The 21554-nt window shown below is 38.3% G+C and overlaps 1 protein-coding gene across 1 annotated transcript in view; it reads left to right on the top strand.

Moving 5' to 3' along the window:
- snx4 (sorting nexin 4) overlaps nt 1-21554 on the top strand; it is a 92099-nt gene that overhangs the window by 18622 nt on the left and 51923 nt on the right. The window contains exon 2 of the mRNA XM_039755374.1: nt 7068-7186. Within this exon, the coding sequence (XP_039611308.1) occupies nt 7068-7186 (119 nt within the window). The remainder of the gene's footprint in view (nt 1-7067; nt 7187-21554) is intronic.

Below are 21554 nucleotides of genomic sequence, written 5' to 3'. Positions count from 1 at the left end.
TAGTTCAGGTATTATTGTGTGGTCACGTAGGCGCCATAGAGAGAGAGAGAGGGTTAGGAGCACACGCTGATACAGCGCATTGCAGCACCCACATAGGAAAAAAAAGGCTGTGTGCTCTGTGGTTAGTTTTTCAGGTGGGTATTAGCATATCATAATCTCTTGGACCAATAGTGGGAGTTTTCCGCATTCGACTTCTACGACCGGCATTATAAAATACCAGAAATTATACGGTAAAATCAAGTCCCGGCTTATCTACAGGAGAACTTACCCGTGAGTATATACGGTATGCTTTTCCTGATTGAGGGAGAATGTAAAAACGTTCCACACAAACATCACAGTGATTTCTTGGCATGAGTTAGCGACTGCTTGGGGCCAAGCAGCAGTGGTGTATGGGGCCCAAACCCACACAGTGAAAAGAGGTTGAAGATGGGCAAGAACTAAAAATAGGTACACTGCTTGGCAGCTCAAAGACCCTGAAACAGCCTCTAAGGCAGTAATGAGGACTGGTAATTACCCCTGGTCCCCAGAGCTGTAAAAGGATTATCACTATCCACTACATTATAAAGGGAGCATATCTACCGTTAGTCATTTTTTGACCTGGTTTGCAGGAAGGTGAAGCTTACATTTCAGAGTTTAAAAAGTGCATGGATGGAACCAACCTTCGATGTCATTACTATAACTGGAAGAAAAAATTCAGCTTGACAGGCTTGAGATCTGAAAAGTCCCTAAAGTTCTTCACTCCACCACACTGCAGTGTAATTTATGCCATGTGTCTGTTGTTCTTTCTCATAAAGAAAAACTTTCTAACATTTTTTGCAGAATCTTCTGTTAACAAGTTTCCACTTTTGTCACTGTGTTCTTAGTTCAGAGTTTTCATTGTTTTAAAGCAACAACTGGATTGACTGTACTAATTCCTTTTATAGTTTTAAACTCTTCAATCATGTCTCCTTTCGTCTTTCCTCATAGCCCATACCTCTCAGTCCTGAATCAGCCTAATTGCTCTTCTCTGAAAGTTCTCTATTACTGCTACGACTTTTTTGTAATATTGAAACCAAAACTCCACACAGTTCTCTAGGTGAGGCCTCACTTGTATGTTTATGTAAGTTAAGCAGAACCATCCCTTGACTCGTGGTACATAACCTAACATTCTGTTACCCACCCTGATCACTTCTGTACTCTGTCAGGATGTAGATAGAGACCGGTTCATTATGACTCCTTTTCATAAGGGTACATTCAAGTTTTAGCCTTTCCATTGTGCATTATAATGAAACATTTCTACTTCCTTCGTCTAACAACTTACATTTACTTAAATTAAATCTGCCCCAGATGTTTCTAAGCCTGTATCTAAGTCCCTTTATATCAATTTTGCTGATTTTTATCTCTGTTGGTATCATCTGCAAACTTGACTAGCTTGTTCCTTACATTCCTGTCCAAATCATATATATCATATTAGCTGCGTAAGCCCGTGCTGTAAAATGCCTGGGCTCCTAGAAACAATTGAAATCATCATAAAAAAAATTGAAATGCAGATTCTGCGGTTTCGTTTTGCGGACATGGCTGCCCCCCTCGTCTCTCAGCAGATAAGCAGGTTTCTCTCTTCTCTGAGGTTTCGTTTTGCTGATGTGCTTGCCTCGCTTGCGTATTAGTGGCTAAACGAGTTTGTCTTCGACTCGTTAACATGGGGATGCCTTGCCAGCTTATTGCGTTTCCTGCTGTAGCCTCGCACGTCCAAGCCAGACAGATAGACAGACACATACACATATTCATGCATAGATGTTTATATATAAGACTATATACCCCCTGCTCGCTTCTCTTGCCAACCCCCCTTTTCTGTGCTACGTGCCAACCACTTTGCGTCTCTGCCACTTGTGTTGTGAAGAGGGGGGTTGAACGCACCCCAAAGAGACGGTTGCTCCTACAAAACCCCCTCTTAAACTGTGATACAATGGGAAAGAAGTACAGTGTTTTATTTTTTTTTTATCTCCTCTTTGCTCGATCAGCTGCTGGATTGCTGCTGCCATGCCATGTGATCTGAATCTCGTGCAGTGCTTTGAACATTTAAAAGCCTGTACAGCAGCTATCTTTGTCATCTACTCTCTGTCTTTTATTTCCAGTCCCAGGTGTGATTAAATCTCTTGGCATAAACTCTCGTCTCGCGGGACATAAGTTCTTGATATTTTTTAGTTTATAATTTAAAAACAATAAAAATCTGAAAATCTAACAACATCACTATAAAATTTGATAAACTCTCAAAAGAATGATACCAAACATATACAGTGCATCCAGAAAGTATTCACAGCACATCACTTTTTCCACATTTTGTTATGTTACAGCTTTATTCCAAAATTGATTAAATTCATTTTTTTCCTCAGAATTCTACACACAACACCCCATAATGACAACATGAAAAATGTTTACTTGAGATTTTTGCAAATTTATTAAAAATTAAAAAATTGAGAAAGCACATGTACATACGTATTTACAGCCTTTGCCATGTTGCTCCAAATTGAGCTCAGGTGCATCCTGTTTTCCCTGATCATCCTTGAGATGTTTCTGCAGCTTCATTGGAGTCCACCTGTGGTCAATTCAGTTGATTGGACATGATTTGGAAAGGCACACACCTGTCTATAGAAGGTCCCACAGTTGACAGTTCATGTCAGAGCACAAACCAAGCATGACGTCAAAGGAATTGTCTGTAGACCTCCGAGACAGGATTATCTCGAGGCACAAATCTGGGGAAGGTTACAGAAAAATTTCTGCTGCTTTGAAGGTCCCAATGAGCATAGTGGCCTCCATCATCCATAAGTGGAAGAAGTTCAAAACCACCAGGACTCTTCCTAGAGCTGGCCGGTCATCTAAACGGAGCGATCGGGGGAGAAGGGCCTTAGTCAGGGAGGTGAACAAGAACCCGATGGTCACTCTGTCTGAGCTCCAGAGGTCCTCCGTGGAGAGAGGAGAACCTTCCAGAAGGACAACCATCTCTGCAGCAATCCATTAATCAGGCCTGTACAGTAGAGTGGCCAGACGGAAGCCACTCCTTAGTAAAATGCACATGGCAGCCCACATGGAGTTTGCCAGAAAACACCTGAAGGACTCTCAGACCATGAGAAACAAAATTCTGTGGTCTGATGAGACAAAGATTGAACTCTTTGGTGTGAATGCCAGGCGTAACGTTTGGAGGAAATCAGGCACCGCTCATCATCAGGCCAATGCCTTCCCTACAGTGAAGCATGGTGGTGGTAGCATCATGCTGTGGGGATGTTTTTCAGCGACAGGAACTGGGAGACTAGTCAGGATAAAGGGAAAGATGACTGCGGCAATGTACAGAGACATCCTGGATGAAAACCTGCTCCAGAGCCTTGACCTCAGAGTGGGGCGACGGTTCATCTTTCAGCAGGACAACGACCCTAAGCACACAGCCAAGATATCAAAGGAGTGGCTTCAGGACAACTCTGTGAATGTCCTTGAGTGGCCCAGCCAGAGCCCAGACTTGAATCCGATTGAACATCTCTGGAGAGATCTTAAAATGGCTGTGCACTGATGCTTCCCATCCAACATGATGGAGCTTGAGAGGTGCTGCAAAGAGGAATGGGCGAAACTGGCCAAGGATAGGTGTGCCAAGCTTGTGGCATCATATTCAAAAAGACTTGACAAAGGCATCGACAAAGTATTGAGCAAAGGCTGTGAATACTTATGTACATGGGATTTCTCAGTTTTTTATTTTTTAATAAATTTGAAAAAACCTCAAGTAAAATTTTTTCATGTTGTCATTATGGGGTGTTGTGTGTAGAATTGTGAGGAAAAAAATGAATTTAATCCATTTTGGAATAAGGCTGTAACATAACAAAATGTGGAAAAAGTGATGCACTGTGAATGCTTTCCGGATGCACTGTATATGTAGGTTTTAAAAAGCCCAAAAGTCACATAAAATCGTTGTACTTTTAGGCTTAGGATTTTATATATATATACTGTATAAAATATAGTGACAGATAGGGGGCGCTGTCATCCCATTAAACCCTCAGACCAGACACCAGATAAAAGTCCAATAATTGACTTTATTAAAGTAATAATGTGCTTCTGACCCCTCAGTCCATGTGACTATCCAGCACTTCCGGGTCAGGTGAAAACTCCTTTTCTTCGTCAGCCCAGAAACACTTTATTTCTTCCAACCATGTGACTGGGATGTACTTCCGGGCTGTGTGGAAAATGAACGTTTCTGTGCCTCCCTGCAGCGTCCCCTGGTGGCCCCGACGTTATCCAGCAGGGCTGTGTATTAAAACTCCAAAGTCCATAATGCCCTGCTGGAATTCGGGGCATCTCCACGTTGCAGGGAGGGCTCCATTTGGCGGCTTGGGGGTCTTGACCGGGATAAACTGCCGGCCATAGTCCACTATATATAAAATTATGTATGTGTGTGTGTGTGTGTGTATATATATATATATATATATATATATATATATATATATATATATATATATATATATATATATATATATATATATATATATATATATATATATATACTAGCAAAATACCTGCGCTACTGCCTTAAAATTTTTATTAAGAAGAAAATTAAACCTTTTTAAACTGAGGGAAAATATACCAATAATTATTTGTTAAAGATCTCTTTGTATACCACATTGTGAGTTCTGCCCTCCGGTTGTAATATGACCAAGCTGTGCGCTGAGCTTACTCTTGAGCATGCAACGTACAGTTGGCCATATGAACAGTAATCTTGTCTCAAATCTCACAGCTTGGATTGCTGCTGTCATAATCGGTTTGAGTTTCATGGTTTGTTTCAATTACAACAGTATTTGTAGGACTTGTGTTGAAAAGACATTCGGCATGTGTCAAGCGTTGTAAGTATACAACCGGTTTCATCGATAACTTTACATCCAGCTTTTGAGAGTTTAAACATTCATAAACATCAAAGTGTCCACTACTGAAATCTTCACCTGTCAATCTAAAATGTTTAAGAAGCATTGGCGGTTGTCAAAAGGTGTAAAAAATTTGGCCATTTCGGTACACTTGAAAGCGACAACCGAACAATTCAGCGGCAGCCATCAACTCACATGCAGAACCATAGGTGAAGGGCTTAAGCATTTCACTCTTCTAGTGCTCCTGTGTAGTCTGATTATCTCCTGTCTAGTCATCAGTCCACACCTTGAACCTGTCCCAGTCATTCAATACATAAGACACAATGTTCCTCCGGATATCAAGAGTGAGCCTGATATGGCCGTGAAATATGTAACACAGAGGTTGGAAAAGATAGATGCCATCTCCGGGCATGGAAACCACTCGGTAAGTGACAGTTCTTTGATCGATGGTGATCACCTCGATAGACATGTTAATGGGGGTACGGTTGGAATGATAATGGAAATGGGTACCTGAACAATGTAAAGTAAGTCTAAAATACCTAAACAATAACTTTAATCGTAATAAACGAACAATAAAACGGTGGAGAAGCTGTGGATTAAATAAAAAGGCTGTAGTTATCAGCAGGGAGACGTGAATCCCGTGGCGAAGCAAGGAAGGGAATGTAGAGACTGGAGCGACGGACAGCCTTATATAGGCAGGCAGCCAACAATGTGGGAGGCATTGGGATGGGGGACCCAACGCCGCCTCACACGGTGACCGAGCTGCAGGCTATGGACGTATATATGTACGTAAGTAGGATTCAGTTAGCGTTGGGAACCTGCGTACCAAATTTCTTGAAGAAGAGCCCATAAGTAACAAAGACCATTGAAAAGTTCAATATGGCAGCCGACAGTGGCATCATACCACCGAAATAAGTACGTACATTGGTTTCGGTTAGTGCAGGGAAGCCACCTACCAAATTTCGTGAAGATGGGGCCATAAATAAGAAAGTTCAACATGGCGAACATTGTCGACCGTTATGACCGTTACGCGTAGAATTTCGAAATGAAACCTGCTTAGCTTCTGTAAGTAAGCTGTAAGGAATGAGCATGCCAAATTTCAGCCTTCCACCTACACAGGAACTTGGAGAATTAGTGACGTTGGAAAGTTCAATATGGTGGCCGACAGTGGCGTCATACCACTGAAATAAGTACGTACATCGGTTTCGGTTAGCGCAGGGAAGCCACCTACAAAATTTCGTGAAGATGGGGCTGTAAATAAGAAAGTTCAACATGGCGGATGTTGTCGAACGTTATGACCATTACGTGTAGAATTTCGAAATGAAACCTGCTTAACTTTTGTAAGTACGCTGTAAGGAATAAGTCTGCCACATTTCAGCAATCTGTCTACACGGGAAGTTGGAGAATTAGTATATAATATATATATATTTAAATATATATATACTATATATAGGCAGATATCATTTATTTATATATAAAAATAGCAGTAGCCCCAACACTGACAGACACCACTTATAACATCACCAAATTCTGATCAAATTCATCACACCATAACATTTTGTTTTTCTGTTTTTTTAGCCAAATTTGCACTCATCTATACACTACTTCCTGAATTTCCACTCTTTTAGTTTGTTGCCCAGTCTGTTATGTTGGATTTTCTCAAATGCCTTCTGAAAATAAAGATAAATAAATAGCACTTGCATAGCCATTTTAAATGAGCAGTTTCTGCTTTTAAGGGCAATTAACACACATGGCTTAGGCACACCGTCAAAGTCGGCAACTTCCTGTGCCTTTTGGAACAGTCGAACGCAGTAACCCCTTTTTGCCAATCATTCCTGTCTGTGGTTTGACCGATTTTTTTTCACAGAGAAAACCAAACACATGTGGCACACCACTAATCCTTTGTCACACTACGAAGCCATCGCATGTGACACAGCTATTTGTAAGACAGTGTTCACATCAGGGTGTCTTCTCTGTGTCACCTCTTACATTGACAGTGTCTTATTTTTTTGTCTGAGCTTTTTAATGGTCAGAGTACTCTTAGAGAATGTGCTGTGGAAAAGTGAGGTTATAAACGGTAGTGTAGTTAAAGATTATGCTGAAAAAGCTTCAATGAACAATGAATGTATCTTTAATTACTGTGTCAGTCAAACACCTTGAGTAATGGTGTTAGTTTTCTTTTCCTCATAGGGTGATGGATCAAGTTTACTGAAGAAAATGGAGATCAGTGTTTCTGAAGCAGAAAAAAGAACGGGGAAGAATACGATGAACATGCAGGAGACCTATACAGTGTACCTAATTGAAACCCGGTGAGACTGTTTAAATGGGAAAATTCATTACTGCAGAGGGTCAGTTTTAACAATTTTGTTGCAGTATTTGGAAAACAAGACACCAAGTTGATAGAAAGGAGGTCCCCACAGTTTGACGCTATTAGACAACAGTTAACACCCATGGTCGTAAAGAACCTGCAGACTTTGCTCCTGCATTATGTGTTTGCTTGATGTTGCAGTAAACTTTTCAATTAAAATAAAAGTGCATGCTCATTTTGTGCGTCATTTATATTGTAACTGTCTATGTTAAGTGAAACTAGCCTGTTTTTTAATCAGTAAAAAAATTAAACAGGAATAGTCTATTAAATGCCATTGTTTGCATTTCTGAGTCTAAAATATCACAAGGAATATGTTGCCCTGTTAACTGTCACATTAGGTTAATTTTTTTATTGGCAGGCTGTATATATACAGTGGTGTAAAAAACTATTTGCCCCCTTCCTGATTTCTTATTCTTTTGCATGTTTGTCATACAAAATGTTTCTGACCATCAAACACACTTAACCATTAGTCAAATATAACACAAGTAAACACAAAATGCAGTTTTTAAATGATGGTTTTTATTATTTAGGGAGAAAAAAAATCCAAACCTCCATGGCCCTGTGTGAAAAAGTAATTGCCCCCTGAACCTAATAACTGGTTGGGCCACACTTAGCAGCAATAACTGCAATCAAGCGTTTGCGATAACTTGCAATGAGTCTTTTACAGCGCTCTGGAGGAATTTTGGCCCACTCATCTTTGCAGAATTGTTGTAATTCAGCTTTATTTGAGGGTTTTCTAGCATGAACCACCTTTTAAGGTCATGCCATAGCATCTCAATTGGATTCAGGTCAGGACTTTGACTAGGCCACTCCAAAGTCTTCATTTTGTTTTTCTTCCGCCATTCAGAGGTGGATTTGCTGGTGTGTTTTGGGTCATTGTCCTGTTGCAGCCCCCAAGATCGCTTCAGCTTGAGTTGACGAACAGATGGCCGGACATTCTCCTTCAGGGTTTTTTGGTAGACAGTAGAATTCATGGTTCCATCTATCACAGCAAGCCTTCCAGATCCGAAGCAGCAAAACAACCCCAGACCATCACACTACCACCACCATATTTTACTGTTGGTATGATGTTCTTTTTCTGAAATGCTGTGTTCCTTTTACGCCAGATGTAACGGGACATTTGCCTTCCAAAAAGTTCAACTTTTGTCTCATCAGTCCACAAGGTATTTTCCCAAAAGTCTTGGCAATCATTGAGATGTTTCTTAGCAAAATTGAGACGAGCCCTAATGTTCTTTTTGCTTAACAGTGGTTTGCCTCTTGGAAATCTGCCATACAGGCCGTTTTTGCCCAGTCTCTTTCTTATGGTGGAGTCGTGAACACTGACCTTAATTGAGGCAAGTGAGGCCTGCAGTTCTTTAGACGTTGTCCTGGCGTCTTCTGTGACCTCTCGGATGAGTCGTCTCTGCGCTCTTGGGGTAATTTTGGTCGGCCGGCCACTCCTGGGAAGGTTCACCACTGTTCCATGTTTTTGCCATTTGTGGATCATGGCTCTCACTGTGGTTCGCTGGAGTCCCAAAGCTTTAGAAATGGCTTTATAACCTTAACCAGACTGATAGATCTCAATTACTTCTGTTCTCATTTGTTCCTGAATTTCTTTGGATCTTGGCATGATGTCTAGCTTTTGAGGTGCTTTTGGTCTACTTCTCTGTGTCAGGCAGCTCCTATTTAAGGGATTTCTTGATTGAAACAGGTGTGACAGTAATCAGGCCTGGGGTGGCTACGGAAATTGAACTCAGGTGTGATACACCACAGTTAGGTGATTTTATAACAAGGGGGCAATTACTTTTTCACACAGGGCCATGTATGTTTGGATTTTTTTCTCCCTAAATAATAAAAAACATCATTTAAAAACTGCATTTTGTGTTTACTTGTGTTATATTTGACTAATGGTTAAATGTGTTTGATGATCAGAAACATTTTGTGTGACAAACATGCAAAAGAATAAGAAATCAGGAAGGGGCAAATAGTTTTCACACCACTGTATATATATATATATATATATATTTATATATATTTATATATATATTTATATATTTATATATATATATATTTATATATTTATATATATATATATATATTTATATATATATATAATATATATATATATATATATATATATATAGAGAAAGAGAGAGAGAGACATATAGATAGAGATATATATAGATAGATATATATATATATAAATTTAGGACAGAGCTTTATTACTTATTTACCAATTGTTTGTAAGAGAATAGCTGCTAAGACTGTTGTCTTCTAGAAGCAGAGTTTACAACTCAGTGAATAAATTCTAGTGATGGGAGATTTTATTGCAAAGATGAAAAAACAGTCTGGTTTCCATTTGAAAATATTTTATAGGTGTGAACTACATTATAAATACAGACTTTTTTTATGAGGTGCAAATCAAATTAATTATTCAAGTCTCATTCTCACAGTGTCGATCTTTGGTGCTCCTAATTATCCATGAATATCAACACTTGCTTTGTTTGGGTGCTACCAATTCTTCTGGCTGAGACTGCATCCACTTTACTATGTTTTAATTTAAAAAATGTATTTTCAAATGGAAATGATCTCCATCCACACTAGCATTTTTCACATTGTTTATGACAATACCTCCATCCGCACTAAAATGACTGAAAATGCATAAGCCATAGATGTTCTCCGATGCTGGGCGTGCGCAATCCTAAAAGGGACAGTAATGCCAGCTGTAGCAAACAGTATATTTCTTGCGTTCTGGGCTTGTATGCAGCATTCATACTGTACAAAATGTAATGTAGATGCATACAGGTAAGCACAACAGCAAGCGCCTGGAAGGCAACTCTTCTGTGTCAGCTATGTTGGAATATGTTTTTCTTACGTGAAGAGTGACCAAACAGAGAATGAGAGGTTGTAACAAAAATGGGATCAAATCGGGAAAGGGCTACATGATAAGCACAAACACACCAGAGCACAATGAGAGTCTGCATCTTTGAAAGTCTTTGTTATCACCTGTTAGTATTGCAATGCAGAGGTTTTGTATTCAAAAGTATACAGCTCTCCATTTCCAGGGGTTCAAAACACCAGGGTAGTGTGGAAGGAAAAGCAAAAGCTGATTCTGATGTGTTTGAAATTTTTCATTAAAAAAAAAAAAGATTGATTATGTAATTTGCAGATTATTTTACCAAATATTAGATGTATTAACCTGCAGAATATTTTAGATTTTACAAAGTAGTTTTGTGTAGGTTATTGTAAGGGGTATCTATTGTTTAAAAATGCTGTGTTTAAATAAAGTGCAAAATTAAATTATTTTTTTGAGGAAATTTGTGGAAAATCTCAGGATTTGATTTCTTACCTTAATTGGTCTACTTTATGTAAGTATTTGAAGATCATCAAAAAGTCAAGCATCACTCCATTTCTGTTACGCTGTGGACTGTAGCTACAGCCACAGAGGTTCTCTTATGTTCTTTTTTTCTTCTTAGGTTAAGTTCCATTTTTTTACATACCTCCATATGAAAAAAAACTGAAAGTATTAGTTTGATGTGTTTGAGTTGGGACTTCATCTTGTTACAGAGTTGTTTTGGGTGGACAGTATTTGATGATTTTGTTTTGGTCCTTTTTTAAAAAGCAGGGTGTTCATTAGTCTTTTTTAGGATTCCTTCATATAATGATACCAACCTGCAAATAAAAAAAAAAATCCCATCAACAATTTCTTCAGTGCTTGCATGTTATTAGGAAGGAGTGAGAATGAAATGTGTTTGTGACTTCATACTTTTTATGTTTACTGTTATACTGTAGGCCAGAGCCTATTCTCTCAGCATCAGGTGTAAGACAGAAATTAAAAGTGGATGGGATGCCAGTGTATACGCCCGAACCTGGTCAGTCCAGGACAATCAAGACTCTCGGACTAATGGCGCTTTTCCACTGCATAGTACGGCACGGCACGGTTCAGTTCAGCTCACTTTTGGGGGGTTTTCCACTGGGAACAGTACCTGGTACCTGGTCCTTTTTTTAGTACCACCTCAGCCGAGGTTCCAAGCGCCGAACCGTTACCAAAACGTGACGTGTAAACTCTGCTGGTCACTGATTGGCCGGAGAAAATCGTCATTACTGCGTCACTGGACTTGCGACACGAGACACAACAGACCCGCTAGATTTTTAGCACAGCCAGCGAAGGTTCGGACGCACCATTTTGTTTTAACCAAAAATGGCTGTTTCGTGGTCTATTGAGGAAGTACAGACGTTCCTCTCGTTGGTAGCCAAGGAGCGGATCCAGCAAGAGCTGGATGGGGCGACGCGGAATGAAAAAGTTTTTCAGGAGGTCGCTAAGCTCTTGGGCGCACACGGCTACCATCGGACTTACAAACAGTGTAGGGACAAGTTAAAAAAAACAAACTCCTTCGTCTTGCTGTTAAAAACATCCACATGCCGAGAATGAAGAACACCATTCCGTCGATATGCTCCATTGTTGTGTGTTTGTTTGTGGCGCATTTACAATGATGTCATGGCAGTAGAGGCGGCGCAACTGTAACGACACGTGAATAATCCCGCCCACTGTAAAGCGGTACTAAACTGCAGTCGAAACGCAAACCGAGCTGAACTGAGCCGAACCAAGGTGAGCTGTACTGAACCGTGCTGTGCCGTACTATGCAGTGGAAAAGCGCCAATAATTAACATGAGAGACTGTTTCCTATCACATGCAGAAAAAGCAGTATTTCTCCCTCGGTCTATTAGTGTTGGATAAGTACAAAATTTTGATTTCTGTATCGATACCAGCTTTCTAACCTCAGTTCTGGTTCCAAAATGGCACCAAACCAAATAGCAGATACTGTATATACTAACTTATATAAGTCGGGTCTTGAAAGCCGAAAAATCAATCATAAAATCAGACCCCGACTTATGTTTCTGTTCAAAAAAATGACATTTAAATTATTATTTTTTTTTTTTACATCATCTTACCTCCTCCAATCTCACACCAGTTTCTCAGACACATTGAATTTTGTTGCAGCAGCGCAGTTACCAATTTGTTTTGCTACATCAAAGACGTTTAATTTAAAACCAGCTTCATAATCTCTTCTGATTGAACGCTCCATCGTAGATAAGGGATGCTCTTACAATAAAGGTGTACAAGTGTGTGAGATTCAAAAAACACAAATCGGTGCAAACGTCGCTTCGGAGTAGTTTGAGTATTACTATGTGGTCACGTAAGCACAATACATAGGGGGAAAAAAAAGGCAGTGTGCTCCGTGGTTACTCTCTCAGGTGGGCGTAAGCATATCATAATCCCTTGTACCAATAGCGTGAGTTTTCCGCATTCGACTTACAGTATATGACCGTCATTATAAAATACCAGGAATTATACAGTAAAAGCAAGTCCCGACCTCTCTGCGAGTATATACGGTATCTCCCCTGCCAGTGCCCTCCATATAACAGCTGCCTCTCTGCTCCGCTGTACAATGGCTTGGCTGCCAGCTTGGATGCACTCTGCAAATCCGTACAAGGAGTGGGATTTCCCCCTTGTAATTTTTAATGCATTTACATTAATATTAATATATATTAGAAAAATACACTTTAAAGAATTGAGCTACGTATAATATGTGTATTTCATCAAAGAGCCTTGGGGGGTGTGACATATTGATAAGCAGCTGAGTGTGAGGTGGTTCCAAAATTAACATATTGCTGTTACCACACCATTATAAAAATTGGGTTTTTCAGAACTTTTTTTTTTTTCTTTTCAAATCACTACACCATTCAACTCAAGTATCTATCCATCTATTTACTGCCATACAAGCCAAGTGACAGCAGTACCATCAGTTTCACATATACAGTATAGTGGCCAGTGATATGAAAAAATGGCAAAATATTCCCAATTCAAATCCAATAATTTATTACATAAGATTTAAAAAAAACTTGCATATTCAGATACAGGCACGTATAGTCTTGTAAAATGCATCTAACTTGGATGTTATTAAATATCCACATTGTCACCCCAGCTAATATATTTGGCGAGTGTTTAAATTCTGGGTACCGTCATATACTTTATTGGCATTCACTTCTGCTGTGATTCTATTTGTATACCCATGTAAAGAATATGCTAAGTTCAATTTCCTGTTTTGGCTATAAGCACAGCATATTATGTGTGGAAGAAGTATTATGATTTCCAGAAGCCATTCTTAGCTCTAAGCAGCTCCTGTCCCAGGGGAGCAGTGGATCTAGGGGAAAGGCTAATTGCTAAAATCCTAGTAAAGTTTTTTTCATTTTTGTGTATGTTTGAATAACTGGAAGTATTAAGGTGTTGTTTCATTTAGGTTTTTTATTTTTTTTCTATTATTACCATTATGACATTTAACTAAATGTGACATTTTCTGTAAGTTTCAATTCCGTTTGTATGGTTTCCCTCATATTCCTTTCACAGTTGATCACAAATACTTACCAATTATGAGCCAAATACTTACCAATTATGAGCATATTATTATTATTAGAAATATTGTGTATTTTACGCAAGATTAAATAACAGAAACAAGGATCAGGCTTAGGAAGATATTAATAAAAATGTGAAAAGAGAACATAAAAAAGGAATGTTTCAAAAGGCCATTACTTTGTTATGTAGCCTGGGGGTCTTGACTTTTCAGATTTTTACAGATAATATTGCGTGACTGTTAGTTATCTTCAGAGTTCACAGAAATATTTCTCTTTTTTTTCTTATTTTAATAATATACTTCAATGTTTTCTTACTAGAAAGAAAAATATAACTAGTAAAAAAAGTCTGGATCATCTTTCTATGCCCCTTTTCCACTCATGTATGGAATTTTTTTTTGTTATATTTTCAGTTGTTTGATTTTATGGTTTGCAGAAAATGTATAGTATGGACCATATGCATTTTATTTCCTGGATTTATTATATCTTTTAAGTGATGGAAAGTAATATAATGTTTGTTTGTTTTTTGGGGGGAAAAGAATAATCTTAATTATAATATCCTTGTGTAACATATTGTCACAGTGAGATTAGATGTTTAGAATATGCACACTGATTTAAACAAAGGAAAGATATTTTTCGTATTTTTCTTTTATTGTGCAAGTAGTTGGAAGTGACCTCGACATTATTTTATGTTCAGCATAAAGGGGGCATATCGGAATGCCTTTTGAGCTTTGAAATTGGTATCAAACAATATTGTTTGAGTTTAATTTTCAAAGCTGTAGCTGAGTAACAGTGCTTTGACCAACGTTTTTTTCCCAGCTGTGGTGCCTCAGATGTCATGATTCCTTCAGTTCCTTCTCAAAGTACGAATGACTTGATTAGATTGGATGGTATCACTTAAGTAGTGTGAGTGAAAATGCATAATGTGCCTTATGGATCTGACATCCCACCTAGGCATAGCTTCTCTCTTGGCCCCATTGCTGCCTTGACTGACTCGTGCTGCTCATGGGCTGGTTCTAGAAAAAGTAAGATAGTAAAATGAATTGTTTTAGATCCATTAAGACATATTCCGTAATTCCTACAAGCTTCTTTCAGTATACTCATTAAAATTAACGAGTTTTTTTTTTTCCTGACTCTGCATCAAACAGAGCATTTTAGCTGCATTGTATCTTTTTGTTTGAAGAATCTGGGCTAAGTGGTTTCAGAAAAGCTAAAGGCAAACGCCCATATACCCATGATAAATAGAATAATTATTTTAAAAAAAGAAGGAATTTGCAAGTTAAAGCAGTGTTTTGTTAATGGTAAGGGGAACATCTGAAGGAATATTTAGTGGGAGGATAGAATGACTGATGGTTTAGATAGCTTGTTAAAAGTAGGTAAATAATGTAAAACTATATCCATATCTTTCAGTCTGTCTGCCTGTCGATTCATTATATAGTATATTTCATATCTATCTGCCTGTCTATCTGTCTGTTATATAGTGCACTTCATGTCTATCTATCTGTTTGTCTGTCCATCTGTCTATCTAATATAAAATATGGGGGGAAAAAAATCCAGCTTAGCTCCATTTTCCAGTTGCGGAAATGCAGAGAGACAGTTTGAAAGTCCCATAGAGATGTCTGGGGCAGTAGCTTTCTGCTTCGTGACTCCAGCTGCAGTTGGAAACACGGATTCTCAGGTTAGTTGTATGGTCTTTATTAGGCATGCTCAAGAGATTAAAACCGTATGTAATCTTTACATATTTTATCCCCTGTCCAAGTTTTTGCCTGAAACTACATTTTTTACTTTAATATCCTCTGTGTGTATGAGTCTTTACGCTGGATGTAACCACAGTTGATATTAAAAATCTGCATACTCTTATTGAAATTTCAGCTTTTGCTGATGTAAAGGCTAAAATGATGGCAAATCCTTTTTTTTCTTTCAACTGTGGTTAACAATTCTGTCACTCCTGCAGTTTTGCTGTATCATGTACAATATCTCAAGAAATAATTGAAAATCTGTCAACCGTTGATCATTAAAATATTTTGATAGGATATCCAAAGTTATACAACAAAAAAGATGTCCAGTAATTTATGCACGGTAGAAAATGAAGATCTTACCTGCACCGTATTAAAGGCACCTTCCCCTTACACTAGATTGAGCAGAGTTTGGCACTGAATTTCTCCTCCAGACTTTTCTTGTAGCCATCTATAAGCGTCTTCCACCTGTCTGCTGGTAGCTTTTCCCACTCGGAAATTGCATTTTTTTTTTTTGGTAGCTCTGAATGTTTGCAGGCAGGATTCTGTTTACTGATAGTACATTTAATGGCTTTCCAAAGGTTTTCAGTTGGATTAAGAGCAGTAACCATTGCTGGCAAGTTGAACATACTCCATTATTTATATATATATATATATATATATATATATATATATATATATATATACTAGCAGAATACCAGCTTCATGGAGAAGTAGTGTGTTAAAGAAGTTATGAAAAGAAAAGCAAACATTTTAAAAATAATGTAAGATGATTGTTAATGTAATTGTTTTGTCATTGATATGAGTGTTGTTGTCATATCTATCTATTTATATTATATATATACAGTGTATATATATATATATATATATATATATAGCAAAATACCAAATTACCTGCGATTGGAGAAGTAAAAGAAAAGGAAACATTTTATTAATAACGTAACATGATTGACAATGTAATTGTTTTGTCATTGTCATGAGTGTTGCTGGCATATATATATATATATATATATATATATATATATATATATATATATATATATATATATATATATATATATATATATATATATATATATATATATATATATATATACTGTATATATACACACACACATATATACATACTGTATATACAACATATACATATCTACATATATACTGTATATACACATATATATACAAATCTACATATATATATATTAGGGGTGGGACTCGATTAAAAAAATTAATCCAATTAATTAGAGGCTGTGTAAGAATTAATCTTGATTAATCGTATGTAATCGCACACGTAAATTTGCCCCAAATCGCAAATGTTTTTTTTTTTTTTAAAACGGTTTTAGTGGGCTTACAGAATCAAATAATAGACATGGACATGAATATTGTAAACTGAAGCTGTTTTAATTTCTGAAAAAAGCTTTTAAACTGCATTTGAATTCAAAACAGAAACAAAAATATCATCCCTGGTTAAAATTGGGCAGACTTAAAAATAAAGTGGTAGTTTAAGTACTTTAAGTACATTTTCAGAATAGTATTGTCTTTAAATAATAATAACCAAAATTTCAACATAAAGTGCAGTTTTTCTTCTTAAAAAAATAAGTCAGAAACATAAAAGGTAATTTGACCAGCTTACTCTTTAAACTCTGAGTAACATTAGCCAAAATTATTTTGTACATTAGGCTAAAACAGTGTGATCATTGAACATTTTGTAATTAGATGTATTTAGAATTACTAACGGTCACGGAAGTCCAATGATCCCCAGTAAGAGCCACAAAGTCCGCTTTCTGTAATGCATCTAATTTTGCTTGCTTTTCAGTGTGCACAAAACCATGCTTTTATCAAGGCTTCGCCGGGTAGTCGAAATGATCAGTCGTAGGAACGCGCTTTATTCCGACTCTAACATTTTTGTAGCTGTGATGTGTGCATCAGTGTAATGGATGTACCAGGAAATCATGCATTGACAAAAGTTCCCGCTTGCTTGGAATTGAAAGTGTGATTAAATGCGTTATTTTTTAACGCGTTATGGAGTACATGCATCGAAGCTTCTCAGCTGTGCTTGTGCTAAGAAAGGAAAATTTTAAAAATAACGTAACATGATTCTGTTAACCTAATATTTTTCATACGCCCCAAACCAAGGAGATGCTAAGGTAAAATGAATCGGTAGCGTACATAGTCAGTACATCCCTCTCGAATCAACCTCGAATGTGGCGTTAGAGGCTTAAGACTCTACAATTAGCCACAGCGTGTGGCTTGTCTATGCTAAAGTATGTATTGTAGATCGGGGTATATATATATACATTTATATATATATACCCGTGTACCGCAGTGGAGAAGTAGAAGTTATGAAAAGAAAAGGGAACATTTTAAAAATAACGTAACATGATTGTCAATATACAGTAATTGTTTTGTGAGTGTTATTGAATGTTGCTGTCATCAAGGATTTGATTATCATTATTTCTTTCAATCAGGCTCATATTTGTAGGATGTGTTCAAGTTACATTCCGTGTTTGTCAATCGCTGTAAAGATAAGAGGTTTCATTCATCGATTAGTTCCTTACTGCATCAATAAACAGCTCGTCTTCCTTTTATCTGTGATGTGACAAACTGCATGCACGGGTTTTTTTTACACTGTCTTCCTTTAGCAGGACATTCACTTTTTCCACCGTGTGCTTTGTTTCCGCAGTAGCTGCACTTATGAATATGATTGTATGTATAAGACGCTTCATATTTTTTGCTGCCTTCTCAATTGTGTAATTCGGTTTTTGTTCAGCACTCTTTGGAACTGTTGCTTTTTGTCTGCGCATTGCGCCAGTTCACGTGAGCCGCTTGGTGTTCTTGCATCGAAGGTTCCCAGCTGTACTGGTGCCATCTCGTAATGTCAGCTAAGACCCGGCACTTAAAAGTTTCTCTCCAGTTTCAATGAGTTTGTGCCAAACACCACCCTGACCATCTCATCTTCCTCTGCATAAGCACAGTCCTTCACCCGTGAACATTTACCGCAGTGTTTGTATTGGATTGCCGCTGATGGACGGCCTTATATGGGCAGGCACTAAATTACAAACGCTAGTGGCAGCCTGTCTATGAACTTAATTTAATATAAACTTACGGTTCACGCCGTGCTTTGTTTCCGCAGTAGCTGTACTTATGAATATGCTTGTATGCATCATTTGCTTCATAATGTTTTTCTGCCTTCTCAATTGTGAAATGGCGTTTTGTGCTCATCGCTGTTTGGAGTTCTTCCTTCTTCTCTACGTACTTACGTAGAAGGCGTGATGATGTCACACGAAACTCCCCACGCCATCTCCAACTCAAGACTCCATTACATTATATGGGGAAAAATAGCTTCCAGTTATGACCCTTATGCGTAGAATTTCGAAATGAAACCTGCCCAACTTTTGTAAGTAAGCTGTAAGGAATAAGCCTGCCAAATTTCAGCCTTCTACCTACACGGGAAGTTGGAGAATTAGTGATGAGTCAGTGAGTGAGTGAGTGAGTGAGTGAGGGTTTGCCTTTTATTAGTATAGATATATATATATATACTGTATATACGAGGGATATCCAGAAAAAAAGGTTACAACAGCTGTTAAAAATCGAAAAATGAATATATTTCAACCAAATTAACAGGGTTTGTTCCAAAATATGTGTTTATTTCTCAACATAATCGCCGTCAACTTCGATGCACTTCTTCAGCCTGGGCACCAGCTTTTTTATACCCTCGTCGAATACGCTCTGCTCCACCTCCGAAAGCCACTTCTACACTGTCTTCTTCACCTCCTCATCGTTGGAAAAACGTTTACCACCCAAGAATTCTTTCAGTTTGGTGAAAAGGTGAAAATCTGAGGGCACAAGGTCCGGGGAATAGGGCGGGTGGGTAACAATATCCCATCCAAAGGACACAAGCAGGTCCTGAGTCATACGAGTGGTATGGGGTCTGGTGTTGTCGTGAAGGAGGGACACACCACGGAGTCAGCATTCCCCTCCTTTTGTCTTTAATCTTTTTTTTCAATTTTTTTAGGGTCTCACAATATGTTTCAGCATTGATGGTGATCCCTTTGGCCATGAAATCCGCCAACAAAACCCCTTTTCTGTCCCAAAAGACAGATGCCATAATCTTCCGCTCTGAAAACTGAACTTTGAATTTTTTGGCTGATGGGGAATGGGTATGGCGCCATTGTTGGGACTGCCTTTTGGACTCTGGAGTATGGTGACATACCCAAGTTTCGTCTCCAGTCACAATAGAGTCAAGGAACGCCTCACCCTCGATTTCATAACGCTGAAGAAATTCATGTGCAGCCAAAACGCGATTTTGGCGATGTTCTGAAGTCAACATTTTTGGCACCCATCTTGCACTCTGCTTCCTGTAAACATGTTTTTCTGAGACAATTTCACCCATGAGACTCCGTGAGATGTGTGGGAACATTTCATGAAGGGTGTCAATCGTCACACGACGATCACTGCGAATTTTTTCATCAACAGCTCTTCTGAAACGAGAGACGGCCTCCCACTCCTTTCTTCGTCATGAGTTTCAGTGCGACCTTCTTTGAACGACCTAACCCACTTGTAAACATGCTGACATGACATTACCTCAGGTCCATAAGTTTCCACAAGCTGAGGATGGATCTCGGCTGCGGATTCGCGACGCAAAGTGAGGAACTTGATGACCGAACGAATCTCGCATCGGTGGTAGGTGGAGCAAACGGCCTCAGCAGAGGTTGACGAACTCGCTTGCTGTGATGACATTTCACAACTGACTGACGCGGTCCCGGGTTTATTTTGACCGTTAGGACCCCCCTACACACAGGTATGCCAACCTTCGAAAAAAAAAATTCCCAGCATCCTCCAGGGCACTTGTAACCTTTTTTTCTGGATATCCCTCGTGTATATATATATATATATATATATATATATATATATACAGTGCTTCCGAAAAGTATTCACAGCGCATCACTTTTTCCACATTTTGTTATGTTACAGCCTTATTCCAAAATGGATTAAATTCATTTTTTCCTCAGAATTCTACATACAAACACCCCATAATGACAACGTGAAAAAAGTTTACTTGAGGTTTTTGCAAATTTATAAAAAATAAAAAAACTGGGAAATCACATGTACATACATTCATTTTGTGTGCGTTTGCAGCCCTGCTGGGAGACCCATGATCTTCAACCCATACCATAATTAAAACAGCTTTCATTTCAGCTTATGGTTTCATAAGTGTGTGTGTGTCTGTGTCTGAATGACATGTGGCATGTACAGCAGCTTATTTTGTCACTCAAATTTAAAAAAAATATATATAATTGCAATCCTTCATTAAAGGATTTATTTCACAAAAATTATGCCTGCTTGGATCAGTAAGAACTGTGCACATGTGTGGTCGAGCCGTCCAGTGTCAGCTATTGTGGGAGAGGTTAATCACGTGTGTAGCACGCAATCACATGACAAGAATTGAACAGACATTCTAGGTATACATTGTACATTTAATCCTGCATGTGCTAAGGCTTAAATTTAATTGGCCCAGTTTAGGGTCATAGGAAGCAAGTGATTATCCCAGCAGCACAGGGTGTAAGGCAAGAAGGAAATGTATATGGATAGTATGCTGGTCATTTGCAGGGCAAATCTGCAACAGGAAAAAAGTGTGCTGCCTGCAATCCAGTAACAAAAGCCTACTAATAAAGTATCTGTTTAGTTTTAATCCAGTTACAGTATTTGCGTTTGATGTGGTGGTGCAAGAGGTAATATTCAGACCTCAAATGTTCAGGGGCTCAGGTGAATGATGGAAGATGGGAATGAATGTTCTTTACTTCATAGCACATGAAGGACTAAACATATATTTTCTTGATTGAGAAGTTTTAGTGACACATTTTCAATATACGCTGTCAAAACCAGTAATCCTATGCAGTTAAGCACATTCATTTACACCGATCAATCCAGAAATATCCAGTACAGGGAAAACATGTAAAACCAATGCAGACTCTGGTGCTGTGCGGTAAGAATGACAACTCTGCATTGCCACTGTTAAAATCTCTGTACTAAATTTTAACCTGTTTAGAACTACAAGTACACTATACCTATTAACTGTTTTCAGATCTTGTCGCTTGTTTGCAAGCTTCACATATGCCTAATCTCTCCTGTGGTGGCAGCAAGCAAGATCTTTGATAAGTAACGTAATAATTATTGTAAAAT

The sequence above is a fragment of the Polypterus senegalus genome, chromosome 6 (genome assembly GCF_016835505.1).
Source record: "Polypterus senegalus isolate Bchr_013 chromosome 6, ASM1683550v1, whole genome shotgun sequence".
Taxonomy (NCBI): Eukaryota; Metazoa; Chordata; class Cladistia; order Polypteriformes; family Polypteridae; genus Polypterus; species Polypterus senegalus.
The sequence above is the reverse complement of the archived record's forward strand: the minus strand, read 5'-3'. Positions and strand labels throughout refer to the sequence as shown.